The sequence below is a fragment of the Delphinapterus leucas genome, chromosome 3 (genome assembly GCF_059928025.1).
Source record: "Delphinapterus leucas isolate spDelLeu-1000000601 "Yukka" chromosome 3, BTC_Dleu_Yukka2, whole genome shotgun sequence".
NCBI lineage: Eukaryota > Metazoa > Chordata > Mammalia > Artiodactyla > Monodontidae > Delphinapterus > Delphinapterus leucas.
The window spans coordinates 44,897,566-44,919,168 of NC_143131.1; the positions used below are offsets into that span (position 1 = coordinate 44,897,566).

A 21,603-nucleotide genomic window follows, 5' to 3' on the forward strand; every position below is an offset into this window, starting at 1 on the left:
CTATTTACAGATGAGGGAATTGAAGCACAGAGAGCTTTAATAATTTCCCCTAAGTTGTACAGCTATTAAATGGCAGAGCAGGATCTGAAACCAGTCCATCTGGTTCCATCCTGTGCGCCAGGATGGCACAGGAGAATTAACCAGAGAACCATTAGAATTAATAAGTTAGCCAGATTTAGAAATAAATATGAAACTAAATAGTTCTTCTATATTAAACAATACGAGGAAACTAACTCCTCCTTACATTGAAAATAACTCACTAAAATGAAAATATAAAATACCCAGTAATAAACATTCAGAATCTAAATAAGGAACTAAGAAAAGAGTTGGATTCATGAAGATACATGCCATGTTTCCAGATAGGAGAACTACATAGTATAAATAATTTTAATTATTATACAGATTCGTTTTTAAGTTTAATGTCATTTCAGTGAAAGTTCCAACAGTTTTTTTGGGGGGTGGGCTCAGAAAAATGATACTGACTTTCATTTGTAAAAATAAATGGATAAATTTATGCTTTGAAGAAGAAAAAAAAGAATATACTTAAGTATTTGCTTATCTATACATAGAATCTCTTTGTAAGGATATATGAGAAACTGCTTACATTGTTTTGCTTCCAGGAGGGGATTTGGATGGCTGGAGGGGTTGGTGTGAAGGGAGATTTTTCACTGTACATTGTTTTATACCTTGAAATTGTGTGAATGTATTACTACACCAAAAGCAAAAACAAACAAAAAGAGGAAAACAAAAAAAAAAAATTGAAAAAAACCCAAAAAATATTGAAAAAAGTGTCGAAGGAGGATTTCTCTATCAAATCGTAAAACATTATGAAACTATAATAATTTTAAAAGTAAGATTGTGCTTCAAGACTAGATCGATTCCTAGAACAGCATAGAAAGTCTAGAAACCTGCCTGGCACCAGCATGCAAAGTGGAAGCTAACAGGTAGGCTGGCTTTTAAGCAATGGGATGAGTTATATCTAGAAGGCAAGTCTTAGACTGAGAGGATAGAACTCCAGAAAAAGAGGAAAGGGAAAGTAGAAGTACTCCAAGACCTGTGAGCTTTTCTGGGAATTATTTTCTTTCTGATGTGGTTTTCTTGATAGGCAAATTCTGCCTCTTCCAATTTCCAAACAAAAAGTAGTGCTATCAAAAACAGACACCTAGATCAATGGAAAAGAATATAGAGCCCAGATGGGACTTCCCTGGTGGCGCAGTGGTTAAGAATCCACCTGCCAATGCAGGGGACACGGGTTTGAGCCCTGGCCTGGGAAGATCCCACATGCCGCGGAGCAACTAAGCCCATGAACCACAACTACTGAGCCTGTGTTCTAGAGCCCGTGAGCCACAACTACTGAGCCCGCATGCCACAACTACTGAAGCCCGCACACCTAGAGCCCATGCTCCGCAACAAGAGAAGCCACTGCAATGAGAAGCCTGTGCACAGCAACCAAGAGTAGCCCCCGGTCACTGCAACTAGAGAAAGCCCGCATGCAGCAACAAAGACCCAATGCAGACAAAAAAAAAAGAATATAGAGCTCAGAAATAAACCCAGACACTTATGGTCAATTAATCTATGACAAAGGAGGCAAGAATATACAATGGAGAAAAGACAGTCTCTTCAGTAAGTGGTGCTGGGAAAACTGGACAGCTACATGTAAAAGAATGAAATCAGAACATTCTCTAACACCATATACAAAAGTAAACTCAAAATGGATTAAAGACCTAAATGTGAGACCGGATACTATAAAACTCCTAGAGGAAAACATAGGCAGAACACCCTCTGACATAAATCACAGCAATATTTTTTTGGATCTGTCTCTTAAAGTAAAGGAAATAAAAGCAAAAATAAACAAATGGGACCTAATTAAACTCCAAAGCTTTGCACAGCAAAGGAAACCATCGACAAAGACAATCTACTGAATGGGAGAAAATATTTGCAAATGATATGACTGATAAAGGATTAATATCCAACATATATAAATAGTTCACATAACTCAACATTAAAAAAAAAACTGATTAAAAACTGGGCAGAAGGGACTTCCTTGGTGGTGCAGTGGTTAAGAATCCGCCTGCCAATGCAGGGGACACGGGTTCGAGCCCTGGTCCGGGGAGATTCCGCATGTCGCAGAGCAACTAAGCCCATGTGCCACAACTACTGAAGCCCAAGTGCCTAGAGCCTGTGCTCTGCAATGAGAGAAGCCACTGCAATGAGAAGTACGTGCACCGCAATGAAGAGTAGCCCCCGCTCACTACAACTAGAGAAAGGCCACACGCAGCAACGAAGACCCAATGCAGCCAAAAAAAAAAAAAAGAGCAGAAGAACTGAATAGACATTTTTCCAAAAAGGAAATGCAGATGGCCAACAGGTACATGAAAAGATACTCAAGGTTTCTAGGGTTTTGGGGCCAGGACTAGGGAGGTATGCCATGCCAGAATGTTTTTACAGGGCAACTTTGGCCTGTACTGGTCCATCTCTGGTCCTCACCATCATCCTGCTTTGCTTCTTCGGCCAATACTGCCAGGGCCACTTTGGCCAGTACTAATGTATTCTCTGTCCTAAATATGAATGTAGACCCAATTCCCGACATGTTGTTGGAATTAACAACACAGTCACTAAACAATAAGCAGAAAAGAAGGAATGATAATAAAGAGGACAATCACCATTCTCCCCAGTCCAAAAGGAGTAAGAGAAACCCTGTTTTTCAGGAGTCTCAGGATGCAACGAAACGCAATAAGGAAGGAACCACTAAGAGGAACCAAAGTGTGTGCATGTTCAAGCAATGATAATGACAGGAGCAGCAGTGTTAATTCCCCAGAAACAGAATTGTATCAGAAAGCAGCTTAAACCAGATCATTGCTGAACTCAACAAGAGTACCCCTCAGTCCTTATATGAGGAGTATACGGTATGCCAAGGTCCTTATTCCCACATCAACCAGATCATAAGGGAGGCACACTTCAACAGCCTATAGCAGCAAGGACAATCTCCAACATGATGAACTAGGAGCTCCTTATTCCAGCCTAAAATTTGTTTATAAAAGCAATTGCACACACACACACACACACACACACACACAAGAAAAGATTCTCAACATCGCTAATCATCAGGGAATGCAAATCAAAACCACAATGAGACATCACCTCACACCTGCCAGAATGGCCATTGTCAAAAAGAACACAAGTAACAAATGTTGTCAAGGATGCAGAGAAAAGGAAACCCATCTACACTGTTGGTGGGAATGTAAATTGGTGCAGCCACTGTGGAAAACAGTATGGAGGTTTCTCAAAAAACTAAAAACAGGGTTACCATACGACCGAGCAATTCCACTCCTGGGTTTATATCCGAATATAACAAAAACACTAATTCAAAAAGCTACATGTACCCCAATGTTCATAGCAGCATTATTTACAATTGCCAAGATACAGAAGCAACCTAAGTGTCTGTGAACAGATGAATGGATAAAGGAGGTGTGGTGTATATATACAATGGAATACTACTCAGCCATAAAAAGGAATGAAATGTTGACATTTGCAGCAACATGGATGAGTTGGAGGGCCTTATGCTGAGTGAAATAAGTCAGACAGAGAAAGACTATATATCACTTATATGTGGAATCTAAAAAAAACAACAAACTAGTGAATACAACAAAAAAGAAGCAGACTCACATATAGAGAACAAACTAGTGATTAACAGTGGGTGGTGGTAGGGAGGAAGGGGGCAGTAGGAGGTACAAACTATTGGATATAAGAGAGGCTCAAGGATATACTGTACACATGGGGAATATAGACAATATTTTGTAATAACTGTAAATGAAAATTAACCTTTAAAAATTATATAAAAAATTAAAAAATAAAATTTAAAAAAGGAGTGCTATGCTATGAATTCATTACAGAGGGGGACGTAACTTGAGGGATGGATGTTCTCTTGACCAGGGACCACCGGTTGTCCATATGACCTTAGGTGAGTCATCTATAAGAATCACTAGCATTTGCTAAGTGGTTACTCTGGGCCAGGCATGGTTCCAAGTGCTTTGTATGTATTATGTCATTGAATCTTTCTAACAATCCTCTGAAGACTGTTATAACCATCTTTATAACAAACCCATAACACCCTCTAGCAGTTACTGAGTGATTACTATGGGCCAGCAGTGGTTGCAGGTACTTTGCATGTATTCCTTAATTCAATCTTTATAAACAATCCTTTGTAATAGCACCATCTTAATTTACAAGGTAGGAAAGTGAGGTATAGAGATGTTAAACAGCTGGGTCACACAGTAAGTGTCACCAGCATAGCCCACTAACAATTCATGGAAAAATAGAATCTGGGTAATAAAACACAGTCTAACCTTTTTTCTTGTTCCTTTGTGATTAGTCTGGTTTCACTTGCTCACAGGGAGCCGCGTGCAGAGGCCTCGTACTGGTACTTGGCACTTCAGACCAGAGTTCCTCCTCGGGTGAAGCGCCCGTGCGAGACGCCTCAGCTCTGGGCGTGGGCAGAAGCGCGGCTGCACACGCCACCTCAATTCAAGATGGCCGCCAGCCGTGGGCAGAGACGCTGCTCCGGGCCTGCGCTCTGCAGCCTGAGCGGTATGGCTGTGCCTGCCCTGAGAGAGCTCCCCCGCCCGCCCTGCTGAGGAGATCCTATAAAGCAGCCCCGCCCACAACCTGTAGGGACAGCGGGTCCTCTAGAGAGTGAGCTCGTGTTTCTCCATTCTTTGAGCAAAGAAGAAAACTCGTCTTTACTTCTGAACCAAACTCAGGCTCATTCTGTTGGCTCCAATGACACCGGCAGAAGGACCGTTGCTGGGGCCTGGCTGGAAAGGGTCGGTAAAAAGAGTGGCAGCGCTGGGACTTGAATTGTTTGGTTTGACTCCAGTGGCCATTACAGTCCAGTACACTGTACCACAGCTAACCCCTCTGTTTCAGCGTTCGCATGTAAAAAGTGAGGGAGCTGGATTACACATTCACTGAGCTCCTTTCAATTCTACAAGTTACTTCTATTCTAAGACAAAACACTTCCAGGATCTGGACCAGCTTCTGCAGTGACCACCTGAAAGCAGACAGCTGCGAGCCCATCCCCAGACCTCTGCGTAGTGGTCATGCTGAGTCAGCTGACTTGAATAGCACTAAGTAAGAAGGATAAAAATGTCATTTCAGATGAATTTCAGGTGTTCCTCTCATGATTCTTAAAAGTAAGGTGTTTTTGTTGTTGCTGTTGTTTTTTGAACACCAAACTGTGTTCTGATTTACTGTTGTGAGTTAGAGAACAGAGGAATGATCTTGGGGTCACCCAGGATCAAAGCTTAGGATGTCAAGGTTAAAATAATTCTCTTCCCTCTTTATCAATTGCTATTTATTTGTGACCTTGATTACAGGGTCGGGGTCCTCTGAAATGTCTCTTGGAGAAATGTTAACCTGTTGCTGCACAGAACAAATAGGTTGAGTAGGAAAATGACAAAGAACCTGGCTTCAGAAGCTTCTGGGGTGGAAGCCAAGACCTGACCTTACAAATTCCCAATTCCCATCACATCAGTTCTACAGGTCGAATTCCAGTGAATTCTACCCTTTTAGCCACCACCTCCTCCTCCTAGGATTCTGGTGTCTTTCTTTGCTCTAAAGGCAGGTTGCTATGGAGACTGGATCCACTCCTACCATGGAAGAGGTTGCCCTGTCACTAAGCTGAGCCTACTGGGCAGAACTCATTGCAAATGGAAGCTCAGCCCTGGGGAGACTTGAGCAAACCTAGCTGCCATCACCTTTATTTTCTTTTGTGCTAGGAGTCATGAAGGGATTGATGAGGTGGGTTATAAGAATCCAAAAAGTATAACTTCATGGTGAACAAGAGTGTGAGGAAGGCTTGGGGGTCAGAAACCAGAGTTAAAAATGGGAGCTTTGCCTTTGTCCTGTGTGGCCTTGGATAAGTCATGTAACCTCAGATGGACTAGAAATGGAATCTATCTCACAGGCTGTGTTGAGGATCCAGTGAGATGATAGGAGTGAAAGTTTTGCACAGTGTCTGGTTTAATAAATGGGAGCTGCTTAATAAACCAGAGTTATCGATCTTCTTCTGATTATTACTACTGGTTAATATTCTTGGCCTGATCTCTGTCTCCATTTGGAAGCTACTCCCCATCCCCACATGGAGGTTGAGTTGCTAGGGTTTATCTTGGCAGCCGAGAAGCTGGGAACAGGCTGGGGCTAAGAGACTCTGAAGAACAGAGCCCTTTGCTAGTTAAGAGAATACAACACTCCCTATACTGAATTCTTTTTTGTATTGCTTGAATATTTTGAAGAAGGTGATGCTAATTTTACATGTAGAAAGAAATCCCAGTACTTAAAAAACTCTGTAAGAACCAGTTGATATCTAATAGTGCAACACCTGTAACATCAAATTACCATCTAAAAGAATTTAAACCATATTGTGATAACCTGAGATGGATACATCGCCCATGTGGTGTTCTGGCTGGGAATGCATAATCTAAATCTAGTTGTGAGGGAGCGTCAGACAAACCCATAAAGATGAACTTGGTATTAAAAAAAGAGAGAGACTGTAAGTTCAAAAATGTCAATGTCATAAAAGACAAAGAAAGTCTAAAGAAATGTTCCAGGTTAAAGGAGACTAAAGAGGCCTGATAACTAAATGTAGTACCTAATCCTAGACTGGATTCTGTACTGGGGGTAAAATGCTATAAAAGACATTATTGGATCAATAGACAAAATTGGAATGCAGGCAGATGAGATAAAAGTACATACACATGTATACACACACACACAAACACAAATAAGCATATACATACATACATATAGAGAAAGAGGCAGAGAGACAGAGAAACAGAGAGATACAAAGAGATGTAGAGATGGACACAGAGAAAGAGCTAACAATAAAGCAAATGGGGTAAAATGTTAACAGGTGAATCTAGGTAAAAGACAGTGTTCTTTATACTGATCTTACAATGTTTCCTTAAGTTTGAAATTATTTTCAAACAAAAAGTTAAAAAAGCATTAGAATGCTATTAAATGTTATATGTGTATATTTTTTAAATTCTGAGGATACTTTTAGAAATGGAAATAGTTCCCATGTAGATTGGAACATTGTCCCTTCACTTCTTCCCCCAATGGACCCAATAAAACAAGAGTGGCCTCATCAATAAGCAACTGACATTTTAAAATTTTACATTGAGAAAACAAAGTTAGGGCCCTTATTAAGCACACGGACCTATTTATTAGGCTTACAAGTGTGCTAAACATGACTCCTGGGTGGATGTGGTCTTTCTGCAACACGGTGTCTAGCCCATACCCATCTTTTACACCAACCTTGGGCCTCAGTGCATCTAGACCCTTACCTCCTCACCTTGTCCTATATTTGCGGATGGGTGAGAGGTTTGTTTTTCTACTTGTTTGGGAATAAAAATAGCTACAAGTTTAGTGGTTCTTCCTTTAGGCTCCATTAAAATATCCTTGCATCCAAATGGTTGCCTCAAAGGGAAAATCTATGGATATCAGTTAATCAACACAGTTGTTTAATAATTACAAAAGACATATGGAGTTAATGAATAGAGGTGGTAGGAAAAGCTCAGTGTGGTGACCCAGCTGACTTCCAGACAAGGGGCTAAGCTGAGGATTTGCCTTCTGAAGTTGATCTAGCCAAGTTGTGGGACATAACATCAGGGTTGATTCAGGAGATCTGGCTCACCAGGTGGGCCTTCATTCCCTCTGCGTACCACTCCCAGATTCTCCTTCTTGCGAAGCACAGTCAGGCAAGAGGCCCCATTCCCGAGGACACTGTAGTCGTCCTATGGTGGAGAATGCTGACAACCACACCACTCCCCTCAACCCCAATCCACTGAATCACTTTTGGTTTCATGGTTCTCTAAGCCAGTGAATGGTAATTGGATAAGATCAGTCAGGGGCTTCCCTCTAGCTAGGTCCAGAAGAGGGGCTGGGAGTGGACTGATGTGTCACAACCTTTCTCAGGAGCTGGCTGATGGAAGGGAAGTTCCTGTGTGTCGGAAAGAGGACAAAGAAGGAGGCAGAGGAGGGGGAGGGGCAGGCTTCCAGGCAACGTGTTTGCCCGGGTTAGGTCTTGAGTGGGCAAGAAAATTGCAAAAAGAATTCTTCTCCTGTTACTTCTTCCCTCTGTTCCTCTTTCTTGACCAAGAGAGGGAGAAGGCTGAGCATTTTCCCACAGGCAGCAGATAATCTGCTTCTGAACCTCTGGAATGGTCACCTGCCAGCTAATCTTCCTGTATCTGGACCAATCAATCTGAAAATCAATCACAGAATTCTCCTCAGTGTTCCTGGGTTTCATCCCATTCAAGGTCTGTGCCCCAAATCAACTGAGCCCAAGTCATCCCCTCTCTTTCCTGTCTCCTTTGCCTGCCTTTTCTCTACTTTCTTCCCAAACCCCTTCGAAAATTTGCTTATTCTTCCTGTGGAGGCATTCTTCCTTTGTCACATCAGAATTTTAACTTTTGCTTTTTCAGCAAAGTGCATATCTGTGCACTCTAAATTCTTTTTGTTTGGTGTTCTCAGTTTGGATGAAAAGTTGGAAATTAAAACCAGCACATATGCATGTGGGAGTTTTAAAAATCCACAATACAAGGGATAACAGCTTGATTGCAAAAATATATGCTTCATTAATTTAATTTTTTATTAATGTCTTATTTCTTCATTAAAATGTATGGTTGATCAAGGAAGAGTACTGCAGTAGAAAAAAGATGGGTTTTGAAGTCAGACAGGTTTAGGCTTGAACCTCAGTTTTGCCATTTTATCTTATGCCCTTTCCATCCCACCTCCCAAATGCCAACCTTTCTTCCGACTTAAATGAGAATAGATTTTACCAAAAACCCAGCCATGAGATTGTATACCTCTGAGAAGGAACTTGAGATCTGACCTTTTTTCATGCCAAGTAGCAGGCTGAATGGTGGCCTTGAAGGTATATCCATGTCCTAGTCCCTGGGACCTGTGACTATGACCTCATATGGCAAAAGAGTGCATGTCACCTCACATGTTTAAAGACTGAGTTAAGGATTTTGAGAGTAGAAGCTTATCCTGGTGTATCTGGGTGGGCCCTAAATGCAAGCACATGTACTGTTATAAGAGAGAGGCAGAGGGAGTTCTCAGACACACATGCAGAGGAAAAGGCCATGTGAAGATGGAGGCGGATTGGGGTGATGAAGCCACGGCAGTTAGAAGCTGGAGGAGACAAGGAAGGACTCTTCCCTAGAGCCTTCGGAAGGAGCACACGCCCTGCTGACATCTTGATTTCATACTTCTGGCTTCCAGAGCTGTGAGAGACTGCATTTCTCTTGTCTGAAGCCACTCAATTTATGGTAATTTGTTAGAGCAGCCCTAGGACATGATGCTCTGTATAAATCTGGGCTGGAGGGCCGAGCCCCTCCTCGCATTCTCACAACAGCTCTACCAGAGAAAAACCTGTAAGGGTGGGCCACACCCCCCAGAGGTGCCTGCAGACACACTGCTCAACTTCCTCAAACCCTTCTTACAGAGCTGGGGCAGGGCTGGGCTGGGTGAGGCCCTTGGGACCTCCCTTGTCGTTTCTATTTTCTCTCTGAGGCCTGGGTTCCTCCTCATGCAGGGATCTTTGGTTACATAACTGAAGTCTCAACTTCAGTAGGAACCTCTGTGTTCTGTAGTAAATGATTTTACTACAGGTCCTTTTCTGCGTGTGGGCTTTGAGAGGGAAGACAGCCAGGGAGAACACGTGGGACCAGAGAGATGTTGCCGTGGTGAAAGTAAGAAGCACAAAGCCGGAGTGGAGAGCTCTGAAGACCCAGGCTTCCTCCCCCACAGCTTCACAGGGCAAGCCAGAGACACGGCCGAATCCTCTTGGCCAGGAAGATAACACAATATTTAAGCCTCCTAGCAACCCTGTGAATGTATAATATTATCCACATTTCACAGATGAGAAGATCAACCAGTTTGTCCAAGTCCGTGCAACTGGGATGAGGACTGAGACTGGACTAGAGCAAATGTCCATCTGTCCCCGAGCCCCTGGCATGGGGTTGTCTTATTACCTCTGCTAAAGAGAAAAATAGAAAAATGCAATTGGAGGGACTCAGACTTACCAAATCCACCTGGTTTGGGTTTGAGCCAAACTGAAGGTCATTATTCATCATAGTTTCCAAGTGCACATTGCTGACCATTCTCTGGGCAACCATAAGCCAGAGCTGCCTGAGCCCTACCTCCACCTCAAAGTAGCTGTTAAGACCAGAGATTGCCCTTGGAAAGAAACTTCTTAGTCTGCTGTCTGGATAGCGAACACCTGGGTCTCAGTCCCCTCTGTTACTAATTAGCTGTGTGTTATGATCATAAATTGGCCCCCATTTTAACCTCTCAGTGCTTCACTTTTCCCATCTGACATCTTAGGGGGATGGATGGAATGAGCGGTTCTCAATCTTTGTTGTACATTAGAACTTCCTGGGAAGCTTTGTCTGGCCATGCCCCTCACCAAATAAACTGGAATATCCAGTGGTGGAATCCAGGCATCAGGATTTTCAAAAACTGCCTAGTGATTTTTATATGTGGCCAAGTTTTTTCTTTTCAATGTTACATTTCAGGTAGATCTGTAATCTCACAGTGATGAAAGGAGAAAGCCAAGTCTTTAATAATTATAATAAAAAAATAATAAAAAAGCTTACGGACAGCAATGCAACATTTCCTTCCCCCCACCCCCATGATGAATTAACAGCTGGTAGAGGATGCAATGGCTCAGAGTCAAAAACAAAAACAAAAATCAAGCCAACCTCGGGAACAATCCACAGTCAATGACTTTCCATACATAATTCAAACAAGTCAAATGCCAACCAGTTGTGGAGAACACCATGGACTTCCTTGGTTTTTGATAGTGTTTTCCTTTTGAAGGCAAGATAAAATAGGACACAAAGTCGTACCTAAATGCCGATGTCTACATCCCATAAAGGCGATGCCGTCGCAGCGGTCTTACAAGACTTCTAAGATCTTTCCAGATGTAATGTCTTTCGTCAACATCTGCATGTAAAGCTAGTGGACACTAGAGCTTTGATTCCCCAGATGTTAGGAATTCAAGGAAAATCCTCTACTAAAGCCCTACCCATACTCAACTTTTCAGGAGAAAGTCACTTCACCATGGTTTTGCCCAACAATATGGTATTTAGAATCTATGCAATGGTCTAAACCTATTATGGCCTTTCATGCTTTTAAGAAGGTGGAAGGGTTAATGTGATAATAGAACTATTCAGGTATCATTTAGTTAACTGTTGTTCTAGGGGTTGCTCTAAGTGGTACTCTGGAGTTCTAAAGAAAATAATTAATGTAGTATAGTCAGCTGGCCTTAACTAAACCCTCATTTGTTCTGAGGACTGCTAAATTCAAGCTAGAGATAGAGAGGTGAATAGTCTTTCACATTTGAGGAACTCACAGTCGAGGGTGGTAATAATTATAACAGCAACGATAATAACAAAAGCGGCCACAGTTTGAAAGTAGTTAACGCATATCAGGCAATGAGACAGGTGCTTTTTGTACATTATTTTAGATTCTCACAACAACCTTGCTAGGTGAGCATCGTATCCTTTATTTTACTGCTGAGGCAATTAAGGCCCAGAGAGGTCAGGTAACTTGCTAAGATCACACAGCTAAGAAGTAGTTATTCTGCCATTCTAACCTACGTCGCCCATGCTATTTCCACCATACCACAGCACCTCTAGAGAGAAATGATTGAAAAATAGAGATGGAGGTGTCAGGGAGAGGGTTAACTTACAAGGGGAAGAATCAGGTCTAGGGTGGAGAAATAGCTGTGAATTGCTCACATGAAAGGTGTTCTAAGAAAATAAATATTATAAATTAATATTTTAACTATGTTTTGGGCTCAGTCCTGTTAGGAGACACAACACTGGAACAGATGGATTCATTACGAGGGGCTAGTGCTCTGCAGTCAGTTCTAGCTCCCTCAAATTAGTCTTAAAAAATAAACCCATTGTGTTTCTCTTTGAATTGCACAGCTCAAAAATGTCATTTTTTAGCCAGTATGAGGTCTTTGGATCTTAGCATATTTTCACTTTTGCTGATTGCCGTCAGTGATACAAACTATACAAAGGATGTGGTGGGCACAACTGTAACAATCACTTTCTCTGTGGTGTTCCTGGCCCAATGCTGTGTAAACTGGCACATCCTGAAGATGCGCGCGACACACACACACACACACACAGTAGGTACTCAGAAATCTAAATGTAAGTCCGTAACTTGACAAAGCACTGAACTGAAATAATTCACCCATGAAACCAGATGTAGCTTGAAGGGTAGGTAGTAAACACACTATGGCCTAGAGCAGGAAAAGGGAAAAGGAAAGAAGCAATGACTTTTCTTACTGAGGCTTTTGCAGACCACCATTTTCACGGTGTAGCCAAAACAGGTAAATGACCAAAGGATCTTAGGATTCTGAGGAATACTCAGAGGGTATTGAAAGTGGTTTAGATATCAGATATGTTTTTTAAAACTCTTCTAAAATATCACTTACATTTAAAGAATGGACATTTGAGAAAAGCTGCATAATTACACATAGGTATATATATAATATACATATATATGCATACACGCACACACTTCATATGCAAAACGTACAGGCACAGACTGAATGGCTGAATACATGTTTTTTATAAGGATGGATCAATTTCACAGCAATCGTTTTGTGTGGAAAATTACTTCCACACTGGGAATTATGAGTAAGAAAGATATATCCTTTCATTGCAAATAATAACATAGTGATAAGTCATTACACAACCTCGGATGAGATAATATATCAACTACAGCATAAATCTGGGCAACATATATTCCTGAAGGGAATCAAGAGATATTTATGAAACTATAGCAATGAGATATTGGGTTTATGTTACTTATTATAATGTATATATTTTAAAGATTCGAACAAAAAGCTAATGAGAATAAAGATGATACTATCTGAAATAGCTGGTGTGCTTGAAACCCAATTTTTAAAATTTGTAGGTAGGAGCACTTTAGCAAGACTAATAGACCATAAGCTTATTTTTCCCTTCTAAATGCTTATCAAATGAGAAGTGAACATTTAGAACAGGTTTGTTTCCTATGTGAAATCCTCTTCCCACATCACACCCACACACCCACACCCACACACAGACACACACACACATTACTCTCTCTCCCTGTACAAGTGCAAATCCCTACCGTTGCACTAAAGATGCAAAGAACCAAGGGTGAGTTAAAGCAGCGTTTTTACCTTTTTGCTGATCAAACACAGATGGAGTGCTGAAATCCATGGTTGCCTGTCTCATCATTTACCATCAGAATGGCAAAAAGCATCCAGGTCTCTAGAGAGGAGAAAACACCATCTTACACATTACAGTCAACACAACAGTCAGTTACAGCATCCCTTGCCAAGACCTCTGTTTGAGAATTAAGTGTGCATTAGAGCTGCCAGTCTTTGTCAAGGCAAATGATGGAAATAGGTAAATGTTATTCCTGTAATACCTGACAGGAAAAAGAGTTACTTCCTATGGTCTCACTCATCAGCTATACCCACGTGTAAATATTATACACACTCTATCCCCCAACAAATACAGAAAAAAAAGCTCAAACCTTGAAAAATGGTTTTCATAGAGGGCCACCTGCCTTGGATCTGGGCCAGGAAAATACTGGAGGTAACGGAGCCTCAGCAGCTGGTGTGTTGTTTTAAACCAAAAGAAATCTCAATGGGTGAGTGAGGATTCACAGGGCCAGACGGAGCATGTGCAAAGCTGCCAATGCAGTTTGGATTCAGCTGTGTTCTTGGTGGAGTGAGAACTGCATTTGGGTCATGTGAGCAGAGTGCCATCTCAACGGAATAGCACGTAAATATTGTAGCAGGAGGCTGCTGGCCATGTGCTGTATGGAGTAATTACTGGCTTTCACAGCTCATCTTTAGTCTCCCTTCAGCTCTTTTCTCCAAATGATAGGGAGGATGGGGGGGGAAGGAAGTAGCGTTTGAAAGGTTGGATTTCAGGGCTCAGATATCCATGGCGATAAAATTAAAACAGTGTGCAATCACAAGGGTGTTTAGTGCAGTATTATATGTTGTGGAGAAACCTCAAATCACCAAATGTATATCATTTGAGGAGCAGTTGAATAAATGGTAGTAAATTCATACTCTAGATTTAAAACTCTGAAGTAAATCTATATGAATTTATCTGGTAGGATGACTCTAATCTATTATTAAATGAAAAAATTATATATTTCATTTGTTCACATCTTTATAAAACCAGCAACCACCCACTGTATATGTAAATATGCTCATGTATGTTCATAGGAACAGAGGAAGATGTATGAAGATATACTGTTAATATTGGTTACCTCAGGGGATTGCAATTAAAGTAGGAGATTTCTATCTTGTTCTTTATCTACCTCTGTATTTTTAGGCTTATTAAAACAAGACTGTTGTTTTATATTTGTTATTAAAAATCTGGTATAATAAATTCAAAACAAAGCTCTACAATCAAGACAATCAGGTTTTTGGATAAGTCAAATAGTCATATAGAAGATGATCTTATAAATGCTGTTGATAATGATAATAAATTTTTTTAACTTAATTAGTGTGTGACTATGGAAATAAAAGCAGAAACCATTTTTCTTCGTATATGGCCACACTTGTTTTGATCTACTGATATGGACTGTGTTTTTCCATAGACAGGCTTCTTTCTTATCTCTTGCCTCTCATATTTTCCCCATCAACAGACTGTCTGGCCTCAGTTCCCTTGTGACAATACTAGGACCCACTTACCTTCCTCACATCAGCCTTTCCCCTACAAACACCATGTGTTCATTTTATTTAAAACATGGGCAGAACCTACTTCTTATAAATCATTACACAAAATGTGCTCCATAGATAAATTTCTTAAATTTCCCAGTGCTGGTTTTTTTTTTTTTTTTTTTGCATTAACCATGAAAGCCAGACTTTGGAGGCCGAGAGTGAATTGGTGAAGACACTTTGGCTTACACTAGCAGATATTCAGTTAAGGAGAGATGGCTTAAGCTCACCCAACTGACTGAGGTAAGAGGAGCTGTGGTCACTTGGTCCCAAACACGAGCAAAATCAAGGATTCGCGCAAAATCAAGGATTTATTTGGTTGGTCAAAATGTTCGTTCGTTTTTTCCCGTAAGATGGCTCTAGCAGCACTTAGTTGTCTTTAACTTTATTTGAAACAATTTTGTTAGATTGTATTGTGGCAGCTGTCATTATCAGCGTGCATTTAAAAAAAGACATCAAAGTTGGTGAATTTTTTTTTAACATCTTTATTGGAGTATAATTGCTTTACAGTGGTGTGTTAGTTTCTGCTGTATAACAAAGTGAATCAGCTATACGTACACATACATCCCCATATCCCCTCCCTCTTGCATCTCCCTCCCACCCTCCCTATCCCACCCCTCTAGGTGGTCACAAAGCACCGAGCTGATCCCCCTGTGCTATGCGGCTGCTTCCCACTAGCTATCTATTTTACATTTGGTAGTGTATATATGTCCATGCCACTCTCTCAAAGTTGGTGAATTTTTGTGTAGGCATTTTAATATTGAAGATGGAAGAAAAAAAGCAACATTTTCGGCATATTATGCTTTATTATTTCAAGAAAGGTAAAAACAGAGAAAAAAAAGGAAAAAAAAGATTTGTGCAGTGTATGGAGAAGGTGCTGTGACTGATCAAACATGTCAAAAGTGGGTTGCGAAGCTTCATGCTGGAGATTTCTCGCTGGACGATGCTCCAGGGTTGGGTAGACCAATTGAAGTTTATAGCGATCAAGTTGAGACATTAATTGAGAACAATCAGCGTTATACCACACGGGAGATAGCCAACGTCCTCAAAATACCCAAATCGTGCGTTGAAAATCATTTGCCCCAGCTTGGTTATGTAAGTCGCTTTGATGTTTGGGTTCCACCTAAGTCAAGCGAAAAAAACCTTCTTGACCGTATTTCCGCATGCAATTCTCTACTGAAACGTAACGAAAACGTTCTGTTTTTGAAACAAATTGTCACGGGTGATGAAAAGTGGATACTGTACAATAATGTGGAGCAGAAGACATCATGGGGCAAGCGAAATGAGCCACCACCAACCACACCAAAGGCCGGTCTTCATCCAAAGGTGATGTTGTGTTAATGGTGGGGTTGGAAGGGCGTCCTCTATTATGAGCTCCTTCTGGGAACCCAAACGGTTAATCCCAACAAGTGCTGCTCCCAATTAGACCAACTGAAAGCAGCACTCGAAGAAAAGCACCCAGAATTAGTCAACAGAAAACGCATAATCTTCCATCAGAATAACGCAAGACCGCATGTTTATTTGATGACCAGGCAAAAACTGTTACAGCTTGGCTGAGAAGTTCTGATTCATCCACCGTATTCATCAGACATTGCGCCTTCAGATTTCCATTTATTTTGCTCTTTACAAAATTCTCTTAATGGAAAAATTTTCAATTCCCTGGAAGACTGTAAAAGGCACCTGGAACAGTTCTTTGCTCAAAAAAGATAAAAAGTTTTGGGAAGATGGAATTATGAAGTTGCCTGAAAAATGGCAGAAGGTAGTGGAACAAAAGGGTGAATACGTTGTTCAATAAAGTTCTTGGTGAAAATGAAAAATGTGTCTTTTATTTTTACTTAAAAACCAAAGGCACTTTTCCGCCAACTGAATAGATGAACCTCCTTTTAATTCATTAGTTCATTAATTCATCAGTTGCTATGGAAAGATTACTATGCTCCAGTCATGTTGATAGGCACTGATGATGCGGCCGTCAGTAAGATAGGAAAGGTCTTTATGCTCAATGAACTTCTCTTTGGTGCAGCTTCTGCTTCTGGCTATGCTGGAGTAATAGGGACTGGATTTACCCTCCTGCTTAAACAGCTAGAAAACTAAGCAAAATATTTGAAATGATATTTTTCAGACAGCAGGCAGTGCAGGCCAGAGATCCCTGGGAGAAGAGAAACAAGAGAGCTGAGCCTGATGAGTCCCCAACTGACTGCTTGGGAAGAGTTTCCAGGCTGAAGCGCAGGGAGGGTGTGGTGGGTTCAGTGGTGCCCTTCCACCACAAAGATGCATCCACATCTTAATTTTCAGAATCTGTGAAGGTGACCTTATTTGGAAAAGGGGTCTTTGCCTATGTAATCAAATTAAGGATCTCAAGTTGAACTCACCCTAGATTATCTGAGTGGGCCCTAAATTCAATGACAAGTGTCCTTATAAGAGACACACATAGTGAAGTGGAGTTCATGTGACCGGAGATAGGAATGATGCAGCCACAAGCCAAGGTACACTTGGAGCCACTAGAAGCTGGAAGAGGCAAGGAACAGATTGCCCCTTGAGCCTTCAGAGATAGTATGGTGCTGTTGACACCTTGATTTTGAACTTCTGGTTTCCAGAATTGTGAGAAAATAAATTTCTGTGTTCTCAGCCACCAAGTCTGTGCTAATTTGTTATAGAAGCTTCAAGAAACTAACACAGAGGAGGACTTCTCAAAATAGATGCAGTCTCTATAACTGTTATATTTCTGTGCCCATTTATATCATTACCAAAGCCAAATTAAAATGTAGACAATTTCACACTTGTAAAAGGGCTGTTTTGGACTCATTTTGAAAAAAGGTAGTCAAATAGAGTGGAGAGGACATGAGTTTGAGTCTATTTCTTGTTAACTGTGTGATTTGGGCAAATTATATAACTTTTTGAGCCTCAGTGTCTTAATCTGTAGTATGGGGACCCCACCCCCTAAATTCTTGTGAGAGTTATTACTGTTCAGTCCACTTCCCAGGCTGCAAACACAGAGATAATTCTTTCTATGCAACCAAAGCCAAGTGTAAGATAACATTTGGTTGTTTTTTTCAAGTGCGTTTTGAATAAGGCCCTTATTCAGACATATTCACACACTTTTCACACATACCAGGTGCCTGTGGTTCATTAATTCTTATCTACAACGTGGGAGGGGAAGAGAGGAGAAGGTCTGTGTGACTGCAAAATCGGGCTCTGTGCTGCCTCTCCAGCTCATCTCTCACCACCCTCCCTCCGTTCTCACATCCGGCCACACTGGTCTGCTTTCTGTTCCTCGAACATGCCATGCCCTTTCCCAAACTCCCAAAACTTTGCTATTATATCCCACCACTTGGAATGCTCTTTCCCCAGTTCAAACGTCACCATTTCACAGAGGCTTTCTCTGACCACATTTTCTAAAATAGTCTTTCATTCCTTTACCCCATCTGTCACTTCCTTCTCTAGAATGCCACTTTGTGGGTTAACAATGAAGAATATCCCCATCAGGGAGACAGGCCTTTGCCCATGTACAACATCTGTCTAGTTCAGGGCTTCTCAGACTACCTGTGGTGAAGGACCAGGTTTTTAAATTTCAAAAGCATCATGGAACTGATACATTAATAAAATATAATGAAAATTAATAATTGAAAAAGAAAAAAATAAGATTTACAGAATGCAACCCCCAATCTTTATTATTAGATTCAAACAAGCATAAAGTTACATCAAAAGATGTAATCAAAACATAGAATAATCAAAGAATTTTTAAAATGTACACACTGTTCATTGAAAGTACATTTAGGCATTAATATGCTGTGCTGTCCAATATGGTCATCAATAGCTACATATTGCTATTTAAGTTAAAATTTAATAAAATAAAAAATTTATTTCCTCAATCACAGCAGCCACTGTGATTGTATTTTGTCATAATTAAAAACTTCTTGTTCTTTAAGAGATGCTGGTGAGAAAACAAAAAAACAAACCACAGACAGGAAGAAAATATTTGTAAAACATATCTGATAAAGGATTGGTATCCAGAATACACAAAGAATTATCAAAACCTAGTAATAAAAAAACCCTAATTTTAAAAAGCACAAAGATTTGAACAGACATGTCACCAAAGAAAACATATAGATGGCAAATAAGTCTATGAAAAGATGCTCAGCATTATTACTCATTGGAAAGTATAAATTAAAATCACAATGAAATACCACTACGCACCTATTGGAATGGCTTTAAAAAAAGCTAAAAACACACTGTGTGCTGGTGATGATGATAGAACTCTGACACATTGCTGGTGGGAAGGCAAAATAACCCAGCTATTTTGGAAAACAGTTTGGCTGTTTCTTATAAAGTAAACATAAATATGGCTCAGCAATCCAACTCCCTGGCATTTACTTAAGAGAAATGAAAACATATGTTTTCACAAATACCTATATGTGAATGTTTATAGCAATTCTATTATCACCCAAAACTGGAAACAACCCAAATGTTCATCAACCGGTAAATGAATGAACAAGCTGTGGTACATCTATATGATGGAATACTACTCAGCAATGAAAAGGAATGAAGCACTGATACATGCAAGAAATGAGTGGATCTTAAATACACTTGATTGAGTGAAAGAAGCCAGACACAAAAGACTACATACCACAAGATTCTCTTTAGAAGGCATCCTGGCAAAAGATACAGAGATAGAAACCAGAGGAGTGCTTTCCAGCAGGGAGGGAATAAACTACAAAGAGGCCAGAGAGAACTTCTGGAGTGATGGAAATACTCTCTATCTTGATTGTGGTGATGGTTATACACTCTCTATTCACTTGACAAACTCAGAGAACTAAAACCCCTCCAAAAGGAGAAGATTACTAAATCATACCTCAATAAACCTGAAAGAACAAATATAAATTTTACTTCTATAATTTAACTAATAATATTATCCTAAAATATGTTTTAAAACACACTTAAAAATTAAAATGACTGAAAATAGCAAGTTTTAAAAATAAATGTGAAGAAAACATAGGTAGTACTCTCTTTGACAAAGGTTGTAGTATTGTTTTTTTGGCTATCTCTCCTCAGGCAAGGGAAACCAAAGCAAAAATAAACAAATGTGACTATATCAAACTACAAAATTTTTGCACAGTGAAGGAAACTATCTACAAAAGGAAAAGGTCACCTACTGTATGGGAGAAGATACTTGCAAATGATATATCTGATAAGTGGCTAATATCCAAAATATACAAAGAACTCGTACAGCTCAATTAACATCAAAAAAAAATCACACAACCTATTTAAAAAATGGCAGAGGATCTGAATAGGCATTTTCCCAAAGAAGATATACAGATAGCCAACAGCCACATGAAAGGATGCACAATATAACTAATGATCAGGGAGATGCAATCAAAACCACAATGAGATATCACCTCACACCTGTCAGAGTGGCTATTATCCGAAAGACATCAGATAACAAGTGTTGAGAAGGATGTGGAGAAAAGGAAACCCTTGTACACTACTGGTGGGAATGTTAATTGGAATGTTAATTGTGGAAAACAGTATGGAGACTCCTCAAAAAATTAAAAATAGAGCTACCATATGATCCAGCAATTCCACTCCTCGGTATTTATCTGAAGGAAAAAAAACCCCACTAATTCGAAAAGATACATGTACCCCTATGTTCATTGAGGCATTATTTACAATAGCCAAGATATGGAAACTACCTAAGTGCCCATCAATAGATGAATGGATAAAGAAGATGTGGTATATATAGAATGAAGTATTACCCAGCCATAAAAATGAACTCTTGTGATTTGAGGACTTCCCTGGTGGTGCGGTGGTTAAGAATCCTCCTGCCAATGCAGGGAACACAGGTTCGAGCCCTGGTCCAGGAAGATCCCACATGCCGCGGAGCTACTAACCCCATGTGCCACAACTACTGAGCCTGCGCTCTAGAGCCCATGAGCCACAACTACTGAGCCCACACGCCTAGAGCCTGTGCACCGCAACAAAGAGTAGCCCCCATTCGCCACAACTAGAGAAAGCCTAAGTGCAGCAATGAAGACCCAACGCAGTCAAAAATAAATTTAAAAAAAACAAAAAACTCTTGTCATTTGAGACAACACGATGGGCCTGGAGGGTATTATGTTAAGTGAAATAAGTCATACAGAGAAAGACAAATACTGTATTGATTTCACTTATATGTGGAATCTAAAAAACAAATGAACAAACATAACAAAATAGAAAAAGACTCACAGATACAGAGAACAAACAGGTGGTTGCCAGAGGGAAGGGGGTTGGGGAAGGAAAGAAGAAAGAAAAATAAATGCTTATTTTTCTGAGATCTGTATACACAATTAGATTATAGTGCATGAACTAACCTTAAAATATCACGTATTTAACACTATCCTACTGTGCGTGACTTTCCACACAAGTTTGACAGCACCCAAAGTGGTCTACACCACGTTCACAGAGACAAGTCCATTACCACAGGCTTGGAGGTGTGGCAATGTCTAACTGCTGTAACAATTTCTAAATGGTTACGTTTAGAAGTACTCTCAGTTTCTGAACACACCTTGTCTCGAACTGGTGACAAGCAGTTCCTGGACTGACACCAGCTGTGGCCCACACCTTGCACAGGGCTGGTTTAAATCCCTCTTCCTTTGACTCTTCCCATGGCGGGCTTCCTCCTACCATCCAGGTCTCGGCTCAGAGAGGCCTTACCCAACCTCTATATTCCATGTAAAGCAGCAGTTGCCTCCCTGCCCAACCCTAATTACAGTTAATAAAATGTCCTCATTTTTCCCTTCTTGTAACTGTCACTCTCT

The 21,603-nt window shown here is 40.5% G+C and overlaps 1 protein-coding gene across 1 annotated transcript in view; it reads right to left on the reverse strand.

The window, feature by feature from the left end:
• The window catches only part of ANKRD55 (ankyrin repeat domain 55), a 107,211-nt gene extending 88,938 nt beyond the window's left edge, over positions 1 to 18,273 (reverse strand). Inside the window, exon 1 of the mRNA XM_030759624.2 lies at positions 13,250 to 18,273. Within this exon, the coding sequence (XP_030615484.1) occupies positions 13,250 to 13,307 (58 nt within the window). The 5' untranslated portion in view covers positions 13,308 to 18,273. The remainder of the gene's footprint in view (positions 1 to 13,249) is intronic.
• Between the last annotated feature and the right edge of the window lie 3,330 nt (positions 18,274 to 21,603).